The 20,543-nt window shown below is 40.9% G+C and overlaps 1 protein-coding gene across 17 annotated transcripts in view; it reads left to right on the top strand.

Moving 5' to 3' along the window:
* EFCAB11 (EF-hand calcium binding domain 11) overlaps positions 1 to 20,543 on the top strand; it is a 144,836-nt gene that overhangs the window by 80,499 nt on the left and 43,794 nt on the right. For 6 of the 17 annotated variants that reach the window (XR_012037074.1, XR_012037080.1, XR_012037071.1 and 3 more), the window contains 3 exons: positions 1,377 to 1,480; positions 2,389 to 2,450; positions 6,861 to 7,424. The exons of 4 other annotated variants lie outside the window; for them this stretch is intronic. Coding sequence is in view for 3 of the 13 variants with exons in the window: in XM_072839654.1 (XP_072695755.1) it covers positions 2,389 to 2,425 (37 nt within the window). In the remaining 10 variants the exon portion in view is untranslated. Of the gene's footprint in view, positions 1 to 1,376; positions 1,481 to 2,388; positions 2,451 to 6,860; positions 7,425 to 20,543 lie in introns of those variants that run through there. 7 more of the 17 variants (XR_012037082.1, XR_012037072.1, XR_012037079.1 and 4 more) reach the window with 5 other exon arrangements.

The raw sequence follows: 20,543 nt of genomic DNA, 5'->3' as shown, positions 1-20,543 counted from the left end.
ATGTTCTTTCTTTTGGTTGCAGATATGACACCTTGAAACCTTAAGTACTAATTCACACCTCCCATAAGAAATTATATTTTTAGGGACACCTGGGTGACTCAGTGGTTGAGTGTCTGCCTTTGGCTCAGGGTGTGATCCCGGGGTCCTGGGATGGAGTCCCACATCGGGCTTCTTGTAGGGAGTCTGCTTCTCCCTCTGCCTATGTCTCTGCCTCTCTCTCTCTCTGTGTCTATCATGAATAAATAAATAAAACCTTTTTCTAAAAAAGAAATTATATTTTTAAATAAATGAATTATATGAATGCCTAAATCCTAATTCTGATAACATTCAAAATTCATTCTTTGTTATCTAGGATTAGCTAGCTCTATTTGCCCATTTCTTACAACTTAGTAATGTCATTTGCTTTCATTACGACTTGCTTTATCATATACCTTGTTTAAAAATTTTTTTTAAAAAAGTCACAACCCACACTGTCTTTTAGTTCTATAGCTCCAGTTTTTTAAAACTGTAGTTTCTTTTTGGGGGTGGGGGCCAGGAAGCAGCGAAGGAGCAGAACCAGCATTAACTGTGTGTTGTCTTATCACTCACAATTGTATATATCATATTTCTGTGCTCCAGAGAAAAGAAATTGGGGAAATTGTTTTTTAACTAAGGAAATTATACTATCCTGGTTATAGAAACTGTTACACAAATACCCTATTGACCTGAGTCTTAGTTATCTATTTTTGCACTATGAATTACCCTGATACTCAGCAGGTTCAAGCAATACACATTTAATATCTCACCTAATACCTGTGGGTCAGGAAACTGGGAGTGGCTTAGCTGGTAGTTCTGGCTCATATCTTCTCATGAGGTTACATTCAAGATGTTGGCCAGAGTCACAGTCATTTGAAGGCTTGACTGGGGCTGAGGGTTCACTTACAGGGTGGCTCACTCAGACACCTGATGATTTAGGGCCTGTTGTTTACAGGGAGCTCTTTCGTCAGGGCTGCTTGAGTGTCTTCACAACATGGCATCTGACTTTGTCCACAGGAAGTGATCCAGGAGAGAGAGCACAAAGGAAGCCCCAGTGCCCACACTTACAGAGAGGGTTGTTAGGCCTCAAGATATTTGTGGACATATCTTAAAACCACCACAGCTTGTAACATAACATACCACTCTTTGCTGCCTTTGATACTGTCCAGGTTGTGAAAGCAACTGTGATCTGAGTTATTTCATTTCTTATCCATGAATTTCTAGTTTCCTCTTTATTTTTTCTGGTCTCTACTTCCTTTTTATTCTCTTGTATGAGATAACAGATAATGTAAGATAATGAGGTTTGATGGTAAAAATCAAGTGTTAGAATCAAAAGACACCATTTTCTCTCTGCGTTCCAGACTACAAGCTTTTCCTGTGTAGAAATCAATTCAGAACATATCTTACCTGAGAAACCTTAATGGAGGTGGGAAGAAGTTTAAGAAACCTGTTTCCACGTGAGCCAGTGAGTACCAATTACATAGCGCTCGTGGATGATCCTAAGAGCAGATGCCCAAAATAGCAAGCCTCCAGAGAGGAGCATGTTACAGTGAAATGAGAGCTTCTCCAAAAACAGAGCCAGTGACCATCAGGTATCTTGTTGGTAGTTTTTTATCTGAACTTTCAGAAAGATAAGAGAAAAGCTAGGTCAATAATAGCTATAAGTCCTAGTGGAGGAGGAGGGGTTCAAAATCAACCAAAAGGATTTATTAAGTGAGCCAGGTATCAGGCATTGGGTGTTTACCTAATTACCTCATTTTGAATAACTTCTCTTTCAGTTCTTCTCCATCATCCCCAATCTTCTTTTCTTCATGTACTTTCTCTGCCCCACCAAACTGAAACTCTAGGGCAGAGCTGGAAACTTCATCTTTGGATCCCAGGTGCTGGAGGTAGTACCTGGCCCTTTGTGGATGTTTATTGATGTTAAACTTAAGCCATATTTACAAGTAAATACCATTATCTTCCTTTTCTCTATATGATGGTATAACTTGACTGAAGGCAGAGTAAGTGGCAGGGCCTGGGATTCAAAGACAGGTCTGCAGTTTGTGCTTTATCACAGATGCTCTTAGGGGAAGCTTCCAGGAAGCAACTGTGTTGGGAGGCCCAAGGAGCATCCTTGCTCATCTTACCTGGGAGAAATTATTTAGGAGGTATTTCTGTGTTCACCCAAAATGAATCACTGTGATTTAAGAGAGTCTGCAGGAAGAGTTTGCTGATTGACTAAAAGGATCCTAAGAATAAGCTGGCCTATTGTGTTTGGGCTACAAGTGAATTTTTAGTGTTAACCTGATGTTTTTCTGTATCTAAGTGGAATGCTAAAAATTTCTCTTTAATGCTAAGGGAAACTCCCCTGTCTCTTCCCATTTTTTCCAGACAGTCTACTCTGGCTAATGAAGGAATTGGAACATGATATTTAGATAAAAAGTTGGAACTCAGTAAGTAAGGAGATTGTATATTACACCCCTTGGCCATACCAATCACTACTAAGAAGGGTCCTCCTTGCAAGAGTCCAGGCCCTAAACTAGGGGAATGGTGGAAGAACAGATGCATTCAAATGAGGTTTTCCACCTCAATTCATAGGACCCTAGTGACAAGATATGCAGTGGAGGGAAGTAGGGGCTCCTAGGCTTCTGTCTTGGTAGTCTGAGTGAATAGTGGCTCCATTCCATGTGCTAGGAGACAGACATAAGGGTGAGTGAGCAAGTTTGGGATTGATGATGCCATTGATTTGAAATGTGTCTGTAGAACAGCCCAGGAAGGTTTTCCATTTAGAAATGCGCATCGAGGTCAGATGGTACCATGAAAGAGAAGCTGTCCCAGGATATCTGGGAGAGCACCTGGGTCTTAGATGTCTGTCTGTTGATGTCCCGTTCATGGGTTGTTGGTCCAGAAAAGAGCCATTATCTCAATGTTCTGGACACATGGGGAGCAATGAGTGACCTCCTACTTGTGGATGTAGAAGGGAGCTGCCACGTGATACTGGAGGACAAGGTCCCTTCTCCCTGCCAGCTCTCCCATAGGCTCTTACACAGAACTTGCTTCTACTCATTATGATTTGACAATCTTAAATACCTCCTTTACCCCCAACCCCCGGTTTGCTTGTAGTGTTGTCTGTATCTGTTTTGAAATATCATTCATTTTTCTTTTTAAAAGACAGCCACAAATTCATGCTTTATTTTCTTGGGAAAATACTTATAAATAAAAGACCATAGCTTGGTTTTTCTATGTGGGTGTTGATGCGTTGTCATGAGATCTTTTCAATTAGTTGCTTACTAGCTGACTCTTGAATTACTTTAGAGGTGCTGGCTGTTTGGTTTTTGTTTGTTTTGTGTGTGTGTGTGTGTGTTTTAATTCAAAGTGTTATCTTGATATGTAATACACTTAACTTTTATTCTATAAATTTTCTGGCTTCTTTTTTGCGTGTTAATTTGATAGCATAATTAACGTGTCTGACTCCAGTCTTTTCCTTACAAATGCCGAACACTTCCATCTTTCATTAACCAAAATCATTCCTCTGTAAACAAATAACAATTGCAGATTGTTCTACCTTCAACCCTTTCTTATGAGGCTTTAAGTGCGTCTTTCGTTTGTTAAATTATAGTCTTTAAAAAACAAAACAAAACAAAACTAGGTGTGACATATTTTGTCATTTGGTACAATGCCAGTAGAAAATAAAGGATCACTTGGTATATTTTTAATCTGGTTACCCCTTTTATTTATTATTCACTTGGAGAGCCAGTAGGACCAGTGAAGGGTGAGGACAAGCTCTAGTTCATACCAATTTGACATTGGCCCTGCTACTTCTTAGTGATGGGACTTGGGATAAACTGTGCCTTGGTCTCCTATACATAAAATGAAGAGGATAATATTTGTCTTGTGAATGATGGAGATTAAGGGACATAATACAAGCCACACAGTACCTGTCACATAGGTGCTCAATAAATGCTAGCAAGATCCGTTTTTATACAATAGAAGAAGCTCTCTTAGCCAATTCACCAACTTACAAGAAGCTTCCAGTCCCTGTGCAGAGCAGTCCTGCAGATGCCCACAGCATGTCAAATGCTTGTAATTGGGAGGCTTGTCCCTCTATATTCATGCATTTCTGCTACAACCAACTGATGTGTTTTTGTTCCCAAGCCTATTTGTATTGTTTGTTCTCGAACCTATCTCTGCCAGTTAAATGTGTTATTGTAATTATGTGATTTAACTAAATATTAGGCAAACAGACTATAAGTACAAAAGACAGCCACTATTTCTATAAAAATTAAGTTTGGAAAGACCAAATAAAAGTCACTAAATTAAAAAAAAAAAAAAAGATCTGAGGTTCCTAGACCAAAAGTAGGATGGTAGTTACCAGGGGCTGAGGGGAAGGAAGGAATGGGGAGTTTGTGTCAAATGGGGACAGGGTTTCAGCTTTACAAGATGAAGAGAGTTCTGGGTTGGATGGTGGTGAAGGCTGCACAACAATGTTATGGTTAATACAACCATCTGTACATGTAGAAATGGTTAAAGATCAGGGTCACCTGGATGGCTCAGGTGGTTAAGCATCTCACTCTTGATTTCAGCTTTCAGCTCAGGTCATGATCTCAGGGGCATGAGATTGAGCCCCATGTCATCTCTGCGCTTAGCATAGAGTCTGAGATTCTCTCCCTCTCCCTCTCCCACCACACACTCTTGTACTCTTTGCTTTCTCTCTCTAATAAATATAAATATAAATATTTATAAAGAAATAGTTAAGATAGTGAATATTATGTGTATTGCAGTTTTAAAATGTTTAGAAAAAGCTGTCATATTAGCTGTGGGTGAGATATCTATTAGATTATTGGGGGTGGGGTGCGATGGTGGAAAGGTGGGGGATATTTAGAGCGATTCTACATCTAGATATGTAGATTGTTGTCTAGTGGCCTTTCAGTTTTCATACTTTCAGGAAAACTAAAATGAGAAATCATAGGTAGTGCATTCTAGGTGTAGTTTATTCAGGAAAGGGGAGAAAGCATGCTGATCCGTGGACCTGGTCTCAAAGATGTAAGCTTTGACATAAATCACAATATCAGGGAAGAAATGCATGCTTATATTTTAAATTTAAAATTAAACACGTAAGTTATGGATGTGTCTTAGTTTGGGCCCTGGGAAACAGACTCTGAGATGGAGATATGCATGCCAGAAGTTTGTTGAGGATGCTCCTGGGACCAGGCCTGTATGGGAGCCATGGGGGCAAGGTTTATCAATGACAAATTGCAACTCTGACTTGGCCAGTTCTGTAGAACATGCTGGGCCCTCCCTCCACCCAGCAGAAATATGACAGACAGAGGGATTGGCACTTGTTCTACTGCACTGACCAGGCCTGGCTGTGGCCTGCACCTGGGGAGGGGGCCATCACCTGTAGCAAGGCAGCTTCCCCTGGCTGGAGGTGAGGCCCTTGAGGTTGTCAGCTGGAAACCTGAGCAGGTGACACTTCAGCAGCTGAGGGGTCTGAAGGCACACTATAGCATCCATAGCCTTGAATATCCATGTTCCCTGTTTCCTCTGTCTCAACAGACTTTTCAAAATTCGCCAGTTGACTCTTGGTCCAGATAAGAGCATCTTCATGATTCTGAGCAATATTCTGAAGGTCTCATTGTATTTGATCTTCTTTACATATACCAGTTGTCCCATTTGTGATATAGCAAGACTGTGTGGCTTCGAGACAACTGGCAAACGTGTGTCATGTGTTTGAAGCTGAACTGAGGTTTGGACTCTGGACTTTTAAGTACTTTCCAGTATGTATATTTGAGATTTATGAAACCTCATATTTTTGCCTCTTAAGTTTCTAGATGTTTAGGACATTTGATGATTTGGGGGGGTCAGATTCTCCCTTTTTATGCTAAAGGTTATCTTTCTCTCAAGCCCTGTGACCTTCAGGTCTTTATCTGCATATATGTCAGTTACTCTTCCATCTGCCACAAGTAACTACCCTACCCACCCTTTTTCCTTTTACTTGAGCATTTTTCCTTTAGACCTTCATCTCTCAATCTTGACCCCCAGACTTTCAGTGTGAATGATGGCCCAGGATGTTCCAATGATCCCCAGGATGCCCAAGTGTCACTTCTAGATATACTCTGCCAATTCTTAGAACAGTTTTTGTAGTCGTTTTTGTTTATTAACCATCTTAACTATTTTTAAGTATACAGCGTAGCGGTGTTAACTGTATTCACGTTGTTATATGACCAATCTCTAGAACTTTTTTAATCTTGCAAAGCCACAACTCTGTACACATTAAACAACTCTCATTTTCCCCTTCTCCCAGTTCTTGGCAACTGCCATTCTACCTTCTGTTCCTACAAGTTAGACTATTTGAGGTTCTTCGTATGAGTAAATTCCTACAGCATTATTCTTTTTTGACTGGCTTATTTAACTTGACGTCACGTCCTGGAGGTTCATCCACATTGTGTTGGAATGTCCTTCCTTTTAAACACTGAATAATACTCCACTGTACGAGTACACCACATGTGTTTGTCCATCTATCGGAGGACAGTTGGGTTGCTTCTATCTTTTGACTATTGTGAACTACACTGCTATGAACATGGCTATACAAGTCTTTGTTAATCTTTAAATACACACTTTTTTTTTTTCTGTCAGCTTGCTTTGCCTCAAATTGTAAATGCTAAAGAGCAATTCTGAATCCCTTTGCAAGTGTGACCATAAATGGAGCACAAAGACTCCAATTACCCCACAGTGTCTATTTTCCTTTCGCGTTTTGGCGCGTGCTGACATTTTAGTAGGAATACTATTCAGTCTCATTTATACTTAGCCCTTCATTTAGCCATGCTTTGTTGTTTCCTTGGTTTCAAATTTTATCTCCTTAGGTGAATTGGGAACTGAAGCCTTTCATTTGACTTGTGATCTTGTACATTCTGGAAGCTCATACATGTAATCGTGGAACAGATAAAGCAGCTGGAGGAAATCTTTCCTGAACAAAACCCAAGTGGGGCATTTGGGTGTAAGCCAAGATTCCAGCAGCTACAGAGGGAGATGTGAAAAGGCTGCCTACATTACAGCACCAACAAATCACTTCAGGCCCGATAGGAATGTCCTTTAGGTAATGATCAGATAGAGGGTAGGGACCTTTACACATTTAACTGCCTGCCCACAAAGTAAAGTGTTTACTGTAACCTCCCAAGGTCTCTCCACCAAAAAGTTAATTCTATGATCTACCTGAAGGAAGAACAGTATTGTGAGTGACTTGGTGGCCTCAACATAAATGGAAATTCTGAGTCTGCTTAGTCTAAACCCAGCCTCCCACTAAGTTACCATGAGGTCCTAGGCAAGACACTGTGTCTGTAACTCCCTAGGGTTCCATTCCTCCAACCAAACTTCAGATCTGTAATGCAAATTTAGCTACTAAACAATAGCCAATAATAACAAATGAAGTCCTGTGTTAACTGCCTCTTCTTACAGGAGAAATATTATTGTTCAAAGTGGTCTAATAATTAAGTAAAATTTCACTGGACATTTTGAAAAGATTGGTTATTCATTTTATACACACACATGCACGCATATATACATACATACATATATCCGGATTGACACATACAAAAGCAGAAGTTTGGATGAAGGCAGATTTTTTAAAAATGTAAGGGAGTATTCCAAGTTCTTAACCATTTATTAGTTCATTCAGCCAACGTTACCAATTAGCTAGAGTAGCACAAGAGACACATGAGGGCTCTTTAGACATCCTTTCTGGGTGCCTGGGTGACTCAGTCAGGTGCAAAACTCTTGGTTTTGGCTTAGGTTGTGGTCTTAGAACTGTGAGATTGAGCCCTATGACCAGCTCCCCACTCAGTAGGGAGTGTGCTCGGGGGTCCTCTCCCTCCACTCCTCTGTCCCTACCCCTCTCAAATCAATAAATAAATATTAAAAAGAATCCTTTCTGGGGCCCATCTTCAGAGTTTCTGAATCAGGAGATAGTGTAGTGGGCCTGAAAAATGTGCACATGTAACAGGAGCCCCCGAGTAATACTGATATTGCTGGTATGCAAACCATAACTGTGAGTATGACAGGTGTGGAGACACTAAAAATGCCAAAGTGAAGAAGATACAATCATGTCTATAAGGCAGATAGGATTCATATGAATTTTCTACGGTGTGATGAACCACATTGTATCACTGTGTGTGCATGCACATGTGTGCTTTAAAGGCATTGCAGAGAATGCAGCACCTACAAAATTACAGAGAACTGAAACCACATGACATGTTCAGGGACATAGAATTTGCATTTCCAGAGCCAAGAGCTCAGAGCTGGCCCCTGGGTGGTGTGGGGTAGAAGGGCATGGAGGTGAAGGGAAACATGCAGTGAGGAAGATGCCAAGAACTAGGTAGAACTCTGATCATAATGGGTCTGTGCAGCCTAAGGAATTTGGTTGTTTCCTTGACCTGGTGATGAAGGGAATGAAAAAGAAACATGGAGATTCACAAGAATCACAATTCTCACAAGGATTCACAAGGAATCACAAGGGAAACATGGAGATTCACAAGGAGGTAGAGTGAACAAAAGTATAGAATTGGGCCAAATATAATTTAGTTAATCCAATAATCTTGCTGAAATAACACTGCAGCTGAAAGTGAACCTCAGGGCAGCCCCGGTGGCTCAGTGGTTTAGCGCCATCTTCAGTCCAAGGCCTGATTCTGGAGACCCGGGATCGAGTCCCACGTCGGGCTCCCTGCATGGAGCCTGCTTCTCCCTCTGCCTGTGTCTCTGCCTCTCTCTCTCTCTCTCTCTCTCTCTCTCTGTCTCTCATGAATAAATAAATAAAAGCTTAAAAAAAAAAAAGAAAGAAAGAAAGTGAACCTCTCTGGAGTCTGGTTTCTTCAGTTCTGGTAATTGTTTTGTACACCAGATGGTGATTTACATGTTCTTCAAAATTACCTGTTTTCCATTGTTTTTGAGATTCTTTTTCCATCTAATGACTACTCAGCCAGTTGTCCTTGTCCAAAATTGTTTATAGTGAACAACTGGACTACAAAGATATTAACAATAAAAATATCTTACAAAAATAGGCCTTTTTATTACAGAAGCAATGCATGCTTACTACAAAAAACTATAGACAAATAACAACAACAACAACAAAAACCCAACAACTCCCATAATTACATCTATTATTTAGAAAATCACTGCTAAAACCTCTGGAGACTAACCTCCCGGGTCCTTTTCTATATCCATGTGCACTTTTCCAAATTGAAATAGGGTCATACCATATGTTCTAAAAACTTGCAGGACGTGTTGAAGCATTCTGCTGGTTGTTGGACACATGCGCAATTCCAACTTGATTCTCATTGTTTGACATTGGGTTTGCCAAGTATCCCCTTCGATGGGTGTGTCTCCGCAGAAAGTTGAGGAAGGGGAATCAGCCAAGCAACAATGGTGGGGTGAAGGGAAGAACATTCCAGGCCCAAGCAGAGACCTAAGGTGGGAAGACCTTGGCACCTGAGGAATGGAAAGTCTTCCGTGCAGCCCAGAGGACTGCAGGCTGCAGAAATTGAAGCCTTGCCGCCAACAGCCTGTACTTGGATGTCCCGGGCAATGATCGGCCAGACTTAAGTTACTCCAGAAAAGGGTAAAGAGAGACGAAACCTGTAGCCTACCACTAAACAGTATTCTTTTCCAACCAGATTGTTTTAACACACTGTTGTTTTTACCAACTTGATTTTGACGAAGTTGTTTTTGGCAAATTGCTTTCCATCCAACTATCCAGATCACAATTAGCAGGATTGGGGGGCTTACTGGATCCAGCAGTGTGCTGGAGCTGGCTTATGCAGGCTCCCAAGCCAGTTCTGCCCATCTTTGCCCCCCTCACATTCAGTGATGTCCCCCTGGCAACTTGAAATCAGCAAAATGTACAAATCAGGAGATTTTCCTCCCCTGCCCCATGAAAACCATTTCCCCAGTACACCACTGGATGTAGCTGAGTGAGACAGAAGAAAAGCAAAATAAATGTCCTGGGTTTCAGCTTGGGACCCAAACACTGAAGTGGTAAACCAATGCTAGCAGCAGTCACTTTGGAGTCAGAAGGGCCAGGATTTGAATCCTGTCATTTTCCTGCCACTTCCAGCAGGGTAATTAACTTCTCCAAGCCTCAGGGTTTTTTTTGTTTTGTTTTGTTTTGTTTTTAATGTGTAAAACAGGGTCACTAATATTTAACTTACAGATTAGTTATAAAAATGGATCCTTGAGAGATAGAAGCTATTATGATGATTACTGTAATGAAGGAGGAACATGAGGGCATTAAGTTGATTTTGTAATTTGAGTTGAAGTTTGAGTTGCTTTGGGAGTTTTAAGTAGAGAATCCTATAATAACAATCACTAACATTATCGAGTGTTAATTACATGCTTCTCCATGCATTATTTAATTTAATCCTCAAGAGAACTCTAAGAGGTAGATACGAGTGATATCATTACCCCCATTCTATAGTTAAGAAGCCTGAGGCTTAAGTGAGGTAACTTAACTGGTCAGTGCAGACAGGAGTTGGAATGCAGGCTTATCTGAGTTCAGAGTCTGTGTTCTTAACCAATGTGCCTATGGGGTCTCCACTCAGCAGGGGCATCTGGGCTCCATGGTATTAGTTTATGAATCCTATGAGTTGTTGAAGTCCTAGGTTTGTTTAAATGCAGTCATGCTAGAAGGGTCTATACAGTAAGAGGAGTATGAGGGAGCTCTGGTATTTAAAAGGCAAGATGAGAATTTAGAAGAGGAAGCAAATGCGGGGCTCTTGAGTGGCTCATGCAGGTAAGCGTCCAACTTGTGATCTCAGGGTCATGGGATTAAGCCCCACGTTGGGCTCCATGCTCAGCTTGGAGTCTACTTGAGATTCTTTCTCCCTCTGTCCTCCCACACACACATGCTCTTGCTCACTCTCAAAAATAAATCTTAAAAAAAAAAGAAAAGCAATGTCAGTTTGACATGCCACAGGGAAATCAGAAAATGTAAGAATTAAAAATGATTCCTTGGATTTGGCTATATGAAAAGCATTGATAAATCTCAACAAAAGCAGTGTGGGTAAAAGATCATGGAAACAGAGGCCAGCTTGCTTTGGGTTAAGGAGTGAATTGATGATGAGGATGTAGAGGAAACGGGTGTAAACTACTTTTGGAGAATAAGATGCTACAGAAGTAATTTGGAATCCAGGGAGATATTTCACAACATATATATGTGTTGGGAAGAAATAGTGAGTAGAAGTGAAGGCATAGGAACATGATTGAAGAAGCCAAGTCCTTTAGGAGGCAAGAGGAATGGGATAGAAAGCCTGATTGAAGAACTATGACTGGGTCCATACTGGATTTGGGTTTTGTAGGCTGCATGGGATAGAAGAAGAAGAAAGCAGAGCATTGAGGAAGATGGTCCACATAGCTAAAGTCATGGCATCATGGGCTCTAGGCCAGATAGAGAATAAGTAAAACCAGATAGGCATCTGTAGACTGAGAGAATGTTGAGTGGCCAGGGTCCTAGGAGTTCCAGAAGATACTGAAAGGCAGTTGGGAATCACAGAGCAATAGAACTATAAGAGTAGGGGAGCTGTGTATGGTGAATGGGATCTTGATACTGGATAATTCACATGCAGAGAAGTTCTATGTAGTTGACAAAGCCCCTAGTCTACCATAGAAGGTTGGTCTTGCAGCAGGTTAGAGAACTTCACATTCATCAGCATTGAGGAAATCAAGGGACTCTAGGCCTAGAGTTGTGATTGAGACCTGACATCGGTATCCTCTTGAGTCTTCACCCGACAAGACTGCATCTTCTCATAATTCTTTGTTATTCATCCAGATGTTTATGCTTAACAGTGTCCCTCCCAGTTAGGGCGTAAACACTCCTGGTGAAGAATGACATATTCTTTAATTGGTGTCCGAGAGATCTGATTGAATCTTCTACTATGTCTCAGGATCCTCTCCCTGGGATGGGCAGGGAATGAATATAAAAGTCCTAGGTTCATTTCTTCTCCCTTTAGGAGATGCACAGCTTACACTTTCAGAGCAATAATATGAATAAGAGTAGTTGTCATTTGTTAAGCACCTGCTACATGCCAACTACTGTACTCAGTACTTTATGTAGATTATATCTTTATAGCCTTATAACAGCTCAACAAGATGGGTAGAGATTAGAACACTCCCTTGCCCAGGGTCACTCAGCCCATAAGTGACGGAGCTATTATTCAAACTCAAGCAGTCTGCCTCCAGAACTTCAAGATCCTCACTATGAAAAACTGCCTCTCAGTGCCTGGGAGACCCAGGTCAGCCTCATGTTGGACATCAGTGTATCCCTGTTTGTGAAGGAAGAGGAAAGTAGCCACCCAGGAGAGCCCTTGTCCTTGTCCCATAGACACACTCTTGGAACTAAGGCTCCTGACTGGCCTCTATCTCTCCATTGTCAGCCTGCTTCCCTCTGGAGCATAACTCTTGTGCCTTTGAGTAGCTATCACCCCTGTGGTTCTGTCCCCCGCCCTCCCCCCTGCCCCCGACAGTACCCCTCACTGCCAGGGCCAGCGTGCAGTGTCTTCCCAAAGCCACCTTGAAGTTAAACCTCTGGGCTCTTCTTGCAAGGGAGCTGAGGAATGACACAAAGGGCATTTCATTCTATCACTGACTCTTAGAAATATCGGAAGGTTGTTTCACACAGATAGATACATTACTGTGATAGAGCTTGGCTATTCAAAGTACAAGGAAGCCTTAGTGTAAGAATGTTCAGAAAAGTAATAGAGGTGTACAAGGAGAAGAAAGCATTTCTTTTGTAATGACAAAAATGATTTGTTCAAATGGGAAGGACCTCCTTGAAAATCATATTAATTTGCTTCTAAATTAATTTACTATTTTTTGAAAGCTGGTTTCAGCAAATGATATCTTGTCCTGTACATGCCCAGCTCCAACTTTTGAATTTAAAAGATGCATTTACCAAAGTCTCATACTTGAATGAACTTCTGATGCATAATCAGAAAGTACTGATGGAAGAGAAATGGATGAGCATACATTTTTAAAACTGTTCTATGTTGGGCATTTCTTTTAGCATCTATTCATCGACCAGTAGACTTTTTTATTTTGATCCGTATCTTTAAAAGTAAAAGGATATTTCACCTTATCTTTCAAGAAGAAAAACAGCAAAACAGTTTTTACTTTCAAAGTTAGGTATCTTCCTAAAATCACTCTGTACCCAATCTCTCTAATCCCCCTGCCCCACTGCCTCCTCCATTATTCAAGACACAGAGCTAGTAAGAAGTTAACTTGGAGGGACACCTGGGTGGCTCAGTGGTTAAGTGTATCTGCCTTCGGCTCGGGGCGTGATCCCGGAGTCCCAGGATCGGGTCCCACATTGGGTTTCCTGCATGGAGCCTGCTTTTCCCTCTGCCTGTGTCTCTGCCTCTGTGTGTGTGTTTCTCTCATGAATAAATAAATAAAATCTGTAATTTAAAAAAAGAAGTAAACTTGGATAGTCTACTCCAGAATGGTCCAGAAAAAATACCAAGGAGGGTTTACCCTACTCCTTACTATGGGATCGAAGGCCAGAAGGCTGATATCCAAAACTGGGTCCCAGAAATAATAACAAAAATGAAGCCAGGGAATTGAGTTGCAACCAGGATTTAATTACAGCCCAGGTCCCAGCACCCATGGGTTAAGGCAAAACCAAACATTGGGTGGGAGGAAGCCACCAAGAAGTCCCAGAGTAGATAGCAGAAGAATTAGCTATACAGAAGGTTCTCAGGATGGAGTTAAGGCCAGGGCCTCCACCAGTGTTGTCACAGGCACCCAAGCTGGCTTCTGCTTCCTTCCTTGTGTCATTCATCTAGCCCAGAGGTTCCCGATGGGTGGTCTGTGAGGTCAAGACTATTTTCCTGATGCTAAGGCACTGTTTATCTTGTTTCACTCAGTTGACATTTACATTGATACTACATTTACATTGATATGGTGCATTTTCTTATGTTTAAAACATAAAACTGCATGAGTTTTTTTCCCTATTTTTAACATGATAGTAGCACCAAACTGTACCTAGTAATCATTGTATTCTTTATCACCTTACCCTCAGAGTTTTTTTTTTAAATCAGTTTCACTTAAGAATATCCTAGTGAAGCAATAAGAATTATTTTATTAAATCTCAACCCTCAAATGCACGTCTTTTTAATATCCTCAGAAGTATACGTACAGCATTCCTGTTAACATGCTGAAGCACTGTGGTTATCTCCAGGAAAAGCTCTTGCACAATTGTTTAAATTGAGATCTGAACTGGCTAGTGTTTTAATGAAACAGTATTTTTATTTGAAAGAATGACTGACAAACTCTCATTTTTCAGGCTTGAGTATTTGGTCAGCATTTTCTTAAAAATGAACCAAGTGAGCTTGTCATTTCAAGAAAAACAACTGACAGCGTTTGTTGCCAATGATAAAATTCGAGCTTTCAAGTGAAAATTGGAATTTGGGAAACTTGTATCCACCACTGTGAGCTTGACAGTTTCTCAATACTTAAAGACTGTTCTGGTGAATGCAATGGTGATATTAACAAATGTGATTTTTTATATTGTATAATGAAATGTGTTAACATTTAGAAGATCTGTGTAACTCAGTGAATTAATATTTTTTCAGACAACCAATGCCTGATGTTACAAAATCATGCTTGGGTAAAAGATCTATTGAAAATACAAGATATGCCACTGGAATTTAATGTAACAAAGTATGAAAAGTTAATTGATAAGGTTTCAAATTCTACATTGCAGCCGGCCTTTAAGAAGCTTCACTTAATTGAGTTACAGTGTAGTATCAGAAAAGAATATCTGCAATTATCTGAAAGGACTACTTACCCTTTCAGCTACATGTCTGTGTGAAGCTATATTTTTCTTTGCACACTATACCCATATCACCACAAAGGGAATCCAGAAGCAGATAGAGAATCTAGCTGTAATATGTTAAATAATACATTGAAAAGACTGCACAAATGTAAAATTTCTTCTCACGGTTTTTTGTTTTGTTTGATTTTGGAAAGTTTACTTAGTCTCCATAAAAGCACAATTTATGTTAAAATGCAATGAAATTATTGTCAATTTTTTATGAAGTAAGATTTTGAAATTTTCTGAGCTATAATTTCTGGTGTGACAAATACTGATAGATGAAGCCCATATAAGCAGAAGCTCTTTAGGATTCCCAATACTTAAGAGTGTAAGGGAATCCTAAAGCTACACAGTTGTGAGAACCACTGATCTAGCCCCTACCATGACCTGGTCCTAGGCTCGTGCCTGGGTCGTGTGGTATACTGCACATATATGTGGACCTTGCCCCCAGAGAATAGTCACCTAAAATCAAACAGATAATTCCCATGGAGTGTGGTAAGTGCAGTGATAGGAGAAGCAGCAGGTGATATGGGAGCATACTGCTGGAGCACCTGGCCCTGTCAGGAAGACTTTCAGCAGGAAGTAATGTTTCTTGATTCTTGAAGGATGAATAAGAGTTAGCTAGGGGAAGAAGAGCAGTTGATTGCTTTGGATACATGGAAAAGCATGTACAAAGGTCTCCCCACAAGAGATCATGGCTTCATTGCAGAAATGAAAGAAGTCGAGTGTAATTGGAGCACACAGCAGAGGGGTGACAAGATATGAAGCTGAGCTAGAGGACAGCAGCCAGAGTATGAGGGGCTTTTGTGAGATCAGGTGTGAGGACCTCCTCCTAGGAGAAATGGAGCATCCTGGAGGGTTTTAAGAAAGGAGAGTGACATGGGGATGCCTGAGTGGCTCAGCGGTTGAGTGTCTGCCTTTGGCCGGTTGAGTGCCTGCCTTTGGCCCAGGGCGTGATCCCGGATTCCTGGGTTTGAGTCCCGCATCGGGCTCCTTGCATTGAGCCTGCTTCTCCCTCTGCCTGTGTCTCTGCCTCTCTCTCCTTGTGTCTCTCATGAATAAATAAATAAAATGTTTAAAAAAATAAAAAAGAAAGGAGAGTGACATCAGATTGCATTTTAGACAGCTCTCTCTTGACCATAGAGAATGGACCTCTAGAGGTGGGGGGGACTGGTTAGGGGTCATTGTGGCAATCAGAGAGTTGATGGACTATGGTATGGCTGAGGTGTTGGAGAAATGTGGGTGGATTTAAGAGGTATTTTCATGGTGAAGTTTACAGATCTAGGTAAATAGATTGGCTGCAGTTAGAGAGGAGTGGGAGAGGCATCAAGATTGAATCTGGGTTTCAGATTTCACACCTGGGAGTAATGATAATGTTCATTGACAGAGGGAATGTAAGAAGTACAGGATTAAAAAGATGGATGGGGGATCCCTAGGTGGCTCAGTGGTTTAGCGCCTGCCTTTGGCCCAGGGCGTGATCCTCGATCCTGGATCTAGTCCCACTTCGGGCTCCCTGCATAGAGCCTGCTTCTCCCTCTCCCTGTGTCTCTGCCTCTTTCTCTCTCTCTCTCTTTCTCTCCGTGTCTCTCATGAGTAAATAAATAAAATCTTAAAAAAAAAAAAAAAAGGAGATGGATGGATTCCATTTGGACCACTTCGGGCTGTCCAAGAGAAGACCACTCAGCATTTAGATATGGAGTTCTAAAGTCACGGGGGTGGCAGAGCTGGACTAGACACATAGATTTTGAGTCATCAGCATATGAATTGTAACTGAAGCCAGGGGCTGAGTAAGATCTCTCAGGGAGAGAATTTAAACAAAGGAAGACTGCCTAAGAAAGAACCATAGAGAATACCAACAATGAGAGGATGTACATAGGTGCCCAAAGAATTAAAGGAATCCAAAGACAGATGTGGTTATTGAGATGGAGGGAGTCGAGTTTCAAGAATGGAGGAAGGATCAGTCATGACCAGTGTTGTCAAGAGGTCAGTAAGATGAGCACTAAGAGTATCTTTTTGATTTAGCAACAAGGAAGTAGTTGTTGAGTAATTGACTATATCTAGAACAATGTCAGTGCAGTGGGAGGCTCTCAATAGCTTGAAAAGTGAGGAACAAGAGAGGAGAGAGGGTTGGTGGAGGGGAAAGGGGAGAAGATTGCAGAGGGTGTGGGAGACGGGGAAAATGGAGAGAGATTGATTTGAGAATATTATAATTCTGTGGGGAGGAGCCCATTAGAGACAGAAGGTTGAAGATACAAGAGAAGGGGAAATCAAAAGAGCCAGAAGGGAAGGAGATTTGGAGAGCAGGTGGAGGGAAGCCAGGTCTCCAACAGGGAACCATGCTTCAATCAAGGCATGATGTGGGGAGAGCATTAGCTGAAAAAACTGAGAGCATGGAATAGTTTAGAAATGGAAATTCCAGGGCACTTAGGTGACTCAGTTGGTTAAGTGTCTTGATTCTTGGTTTCCACTCAGATCATGATCTCAGGGTCATGAGATCAAGCCTCATGTCAGGTTGCATGCTCAGTGTGGATCCTGCTTAAGATTCCCTCTCTTCTTTCGCCTCTCCCCTACTCTCCCTCTCTAAAAAAAAAAAAAAAAAGAAAAGAAAAAGAAAAGAAAGAACTGGAAATTCCATGATGCTCAGTGGAAAGGTTTAGATGGAGAAGAACAGTGGGAGTTTGGGTCAAAGGAGAAAAAACACAGAGCGGTGTAAGGAAAATGAAAGATTGCAAGGCCACAGGGGCTCACCAGAGTGACCAAGCTTACAATTATGAGGAAGCAGGCAAGATGTACCGAGAGCTGTGTCTCGTTTTCAATATTGGTAATTTAATTACAGCAATCTTATCTTTTTATACAATGATGCATTTTTATATCACAACCTAAAAATTACTCTCAACAATAGTGATTTTTTTTTTTTTTTTTTTACTGAAACATTATTTTCTGGCCAATTCAAATTATCCTTATGTGGGGATCCCTGGGTGGCGCAGCGGTTTGGCGCCTGCCTTTGGCCCGGGGCGTGATCCTGGAGACCCGGGATCGAATCCCACGTCGGGCTCCCGGTGCATGGAGCCTGCTTCACCCTCTGCCTATGTCTCTGCTTCTCTCTCTCTCTCTCTGTGTGACTATCATAAATAAATAAAAAATATTAAAAAAAAAAAAAAACAAATTATCCTTATGTGTTTCTGTTGTTTACTTTTATGTTCACCAGGTTAAATCTTCAGTTATGCTACTGCCATTAAGAGTTTCCTATGTAGAAAAATCTATTCATTATGAACACATTTATTGCTTCATTGAGTTGCCTATTTAAAATGCAGAGAACCACAAATTAAATGTAGTGCTTTTCCATTTTAAAAAAAAGCGGATGAATGGGTACTATTTTCTTGAATACATCATGTTTGTCTTACATAATTAACAGTCCAGATTCATAGGCTAACAGATGCCAGTTCTTGCTTGTTTTGATATTTGTTCCTTATTGAAAGGGATGCTTCCTAAGACTTGGGTGTGCCATGTTCTGCATCAGAGAGAATGATAAGGCAGATGTAATAGAGACAGTTGCTTGTAGGGGTCAGCTAAGTGGTCATCAGAGAGGTTGGTCTCCAAAATCTATTTCTCTGGGGCTAATTATACAAAGTATAAAACAATTTCTTCACTGAAATTGTAAAATAAAATATCTCAAGCAGCTTCCATATAAGATTAACCCATTAAATACTTCCAGATTCTAAGTCTACAGCCCTCTACTCAGTATGCATTGTATATAGAACTTTGGTGTTTGTTTCAGATACTTTCTTTAATGACCTATCCTAATGCCTCTTAATATATCTGTGTTGACTATGTGTAAGTGTGGACGATAGTGTAGTACCAGGGCACCGTTAAATGAGCAATCTGCCATTAATGCTTGGTGGATCTAATCTGGAGGTCAGTTTACTTTTCAACTTATTGTTATTGTAACCCCAAAGGGGCCTTGTGTTCCAACTCTAAAGCCATATAATGGATTCTCCTGTTGGCAAAGCTGTAGCAGGCTAATGGAGATAACTTCGTCTTTGATACCACATGATACCACCTAATCCTACAAGGCCCACAGCACTATGATCTCTGTGAGAAACACAAGCCCCTCTATTCTCTCTGGTTGTCTCATCCCATTCTACTTGGATCTTCATTTGTTCTGATCAACCTTCACTTCCCCCATCCTTCAGACTTTCAAAGGACATCCCTGGAATCCTTTTTTGCCATCATAAATGAACTTTCCCACATCCTTAACTGGCAAGTGAAACCTTGCATCTGCCTTCTTGCCTAAGCTGACATTTGACTCTTCCATGAGAGCTTTGCCCAGTTGGTCTTTTGAACACAATGCTGTTTGGAGACCGTCATTTCTCACCCTGTGATAAACCCTGCTCTTTTGACCATTCTGCCCTCTGGCTGATTTTCCTTCCATGTGCATAGCACTGTCACCTACCAACATCCAGGTCACATGCATCACATAGAGCCTCCCCCAGACCCAAAGTCCCAACATTACCTGGGGGCTTCCCAGCACTTTAGCTTTTCAGTTCCTCCACTCTCCCAGTTCCAATAAGCTTCATCTCCATCACGTCAGCTCTCTGCTCCCTTAGCTGTACCCTGGATCACTACCAGGAAGTGCAGCATCTCTAAAATCTTACATCTAGTTAGCTAGCTGTTTTCCATGAGTCAGGACCTCTGATAAAATATTGGGTAGTAGGGATGGTTAGTGGTATCTCTATTGTGTTTCTGACTTTTCATAGAAACATTTCTACAGTCTCACCATTTAGTGTGATGCTTCTATAGGCCTTGGCTAGAAGGGAAAATCTCTTATATTCAGAATCTGCTCAATTTTTCCATTGTAAATAGGCATTGGGCTACTTTGAATGTTTTTTTCCTATGCATTTGAGATGCTTATGTTGGTTTTCTCCCTTAATCTGATATTTGCAGCACTAAATAGTTTCTCCTCCACTTTTTCTCTCTTTCTGAAACTTCTTTTAGTGTAATGTCTGTGCTTTCTCTTCCATCATCTATGTGTCCTTAATTTTCTTTTCAGTTTTCCACCTTCCTTTTTTGGATCCCCACACTGCATTCTGAGAGATTTCCTCAGTTTTGTCTTCTAGTTCATTAAATCTCCTTTAAGCTGTGTCAAAGTTGGCAATTGTATTTGCTCATTTCAAGATTTTCAGTTGGTTCCTTTTTATTTCTATATCTTCTTATTTCATAACCTTTAAAAATATTTTTAATAAAGATGTAACTGATAACAATAAATTAGCTTGGGGTTTGCAACATAACTTAGATATTTGTATACATTGCAAAATAATCACCACAAAGTTTTTTTTTTTTTCACCACAAAGTTTAGTGAACATCCATTACCTTCCATAGTTATAAGAAATTGTTTTCTTCTTATGATAAGGACTTGTAAGATCCCTTTTCTTTTTTTTAAAGATTTATTTATTTATTTATTTGTTCAAGATAGAGAGAGAGATAGAGAGAGAGAGAGGCAGAGACACAGGCAGAGGGAGAAGCAGGCTCCATGCTGGGAGCCTGACCCGGGACTCGATCCCGGGACTCCAGGATTGTGCCCTGGGCCAAAGGCAGGCGCTAAACCTCTGAACCATCCAGGGATCCTCTAAGATCCCTTTTCTTAATAACTTTCAAATATGCAATATGGCATTATTAACTAGTCACCATG

This window comes from Canis lupus, chromosome 9, assembly GCF_048164855.1.
Source record: "Canis lupus baileyi chromosome 9, mCanLup2.hap1, whole genome shotgun sequence".
NCBI classification, from domain to species: domain Eukaryota; kingdom Metazoa; phylum Chordata; class Mammalia; order Carnivora; family Canidae; genus Canis; species Canis lupus.
This window is presented reverse-complemented; position numbering and strand designations above follow the sequence as displayed.